Source organism: Cebus imitator, unplaced genomic scaffold (assembly GCF_001604975.1).
Source record: "Cebus imitator isolate Cc_AM_T3 unplaced genomic scaffold, Cebus_imitator-1.0 Scaffold62, whole genome shotgun sequence".
Lineage (NCBI taxonomy): Eukaryota > Metazoa > Chordata > Mammalia > Primates > Cebidae > Cebus > Cebus imitator.
Genome location: NW_016107377.1, coordinates 5,136,335 through 5,137,780, shown reverse-complemented (window position 1 = coordinate 5,137,780; position 1,446 = coordinate 5,136,335). Strand labels below are relative to the sequence as shown.

General features: G+C 34.4%; 1 protein-coding gene across 13 annotated transcripts in view; it reads left to right on the top strand.

Annotated features, from left to right (window-relative positions):
- Positions 1 to 1,446, top strand: part of PRRC2C (proline rich coiled-coil 2C) — a 112,548-nt gene that overhangs the window by 73,636 nt on the left and 37,466 nt on the right. For all 13 annotated transcript variants that reach the window (XM_017530022.2, XM_017530019.2, XM_017530021.2 and 10 more), the window contains exon 18: positions 572 to 726. In XM_017530022.2, coding sequence (XP_017385511.1) covers positions 572 to 726 — 155 coding nt within the window. The remainder of the gene's footprint in view (positions 1 to 571; positions 727 to 1,446) is intronic.

The following is a 1,446-nucleotide window of genomic DNA, read 5'->3' as shown; positions in this document are numbered from 1 at the left end:
TTAAAGTCATTACCTCTGTATTACTTAAAGAAAAAAAAAAGACCTGCGTCATTCAAAACAAGTATTTTTCGGATAGAGTCTTACTCTGTCACCGGGGCGGCAGTGCTGTGGCACTGTCTCTGCTCGTTGCAACCTCCACCTCCCAGGTTCAAGCTATTCTTATGCTTCAGCCACCCGAGTATCTGGGACTACAGATGTGCACCACCACACCCATGTAATTTTTATATTTTTAGTAGAGACAGGGTTTTGCCATGTTGGCCAAGCTGGGCTGAAACTTCTGACCTCAAGCAATATGCCCGTCTCAGCTTCCAAAAGTGCTGAGATTATAGATGTGAGCCACTGCACCTGGCCAGTTTTAGGATTTTTATTTAAAACTTTAATTCTGTGAAATCTTTTTCAAATCTTTACAATGAATGGCCATGCTATAGGGTGGGAAATAGGTTATATACAGTATAAGTTACAGGAACTAGGCCTTTGGCTAGTTTTAAAAAAAGTACTACTGTACTAAACATTTTTATTAACCTTTTCATTTGAAACACAAAATATTTTAAATTCTTTTTCATACCCAAAGGTGTTGTTATAATTGATGATCATCCTGAAGTAACAGTAATTGAAGATCCCCAATCAAATATGAATGATGATGGTTTTACCGAAGTGGTATCCAAAAAACAACAAAAACGTTTACAGGATGAAGAACGCCGAAAGAAAGAAGAACAAGTCATACAGGTTTAAATCTTGTTTCAGCTTGTTGCTAGTTATTTGGATTTGTTGCCCAAAGTATATTAGCAAATGGTCAAGATTTCTGTCTACTTGTAAAGTCAATGCTATATTCGTTTTTCAAGTGTTAAGATTGTCATCATCTTCCCAACTTATAACCATTTTGACTGGAATCAAAGGAAATTTTAAATAAAATATAGGGACTGTAGCTCCTTATATTTTGACTTAGAGCAAAGGCTATCTTTACTTTAACAACATATTGTATACTGGGGACACCTTATTTGCCCCAAGGCAGAGTTGAGTTGATTTTAAATTATCTTGGGAAGCTTAATGAACACAAATGTCATGAACCAGTAAATTTTGGATTTCTGACTTACTAAAGTATTTATTGTAATCTATATTAGTTCACTTAAATACACAGTATGAATCAAGATAAATTATTCAGTTTAATTTCATATAACCTTTTATTTAGGAAGGTAAAGTAGTAGTGTATCTACCCTATATCATAACATACCAGCCACACTGCCCAAATTAATGTCTGTGGCAAACATATGAGTTAAGACTAAATAGCATTTTTGTTAGCTCAGGTAAGGTTTGCTGTCAAATGAATTTACTGCAAACTTTCTTAGTTCTTGAATTTCAAAATTGTGTACCTGTATGTCACAAATGTGTAATACCTGTTTGTCTTTTGTCTCTATATCATCTTGGCTTCTCATCATTTAAAATCTT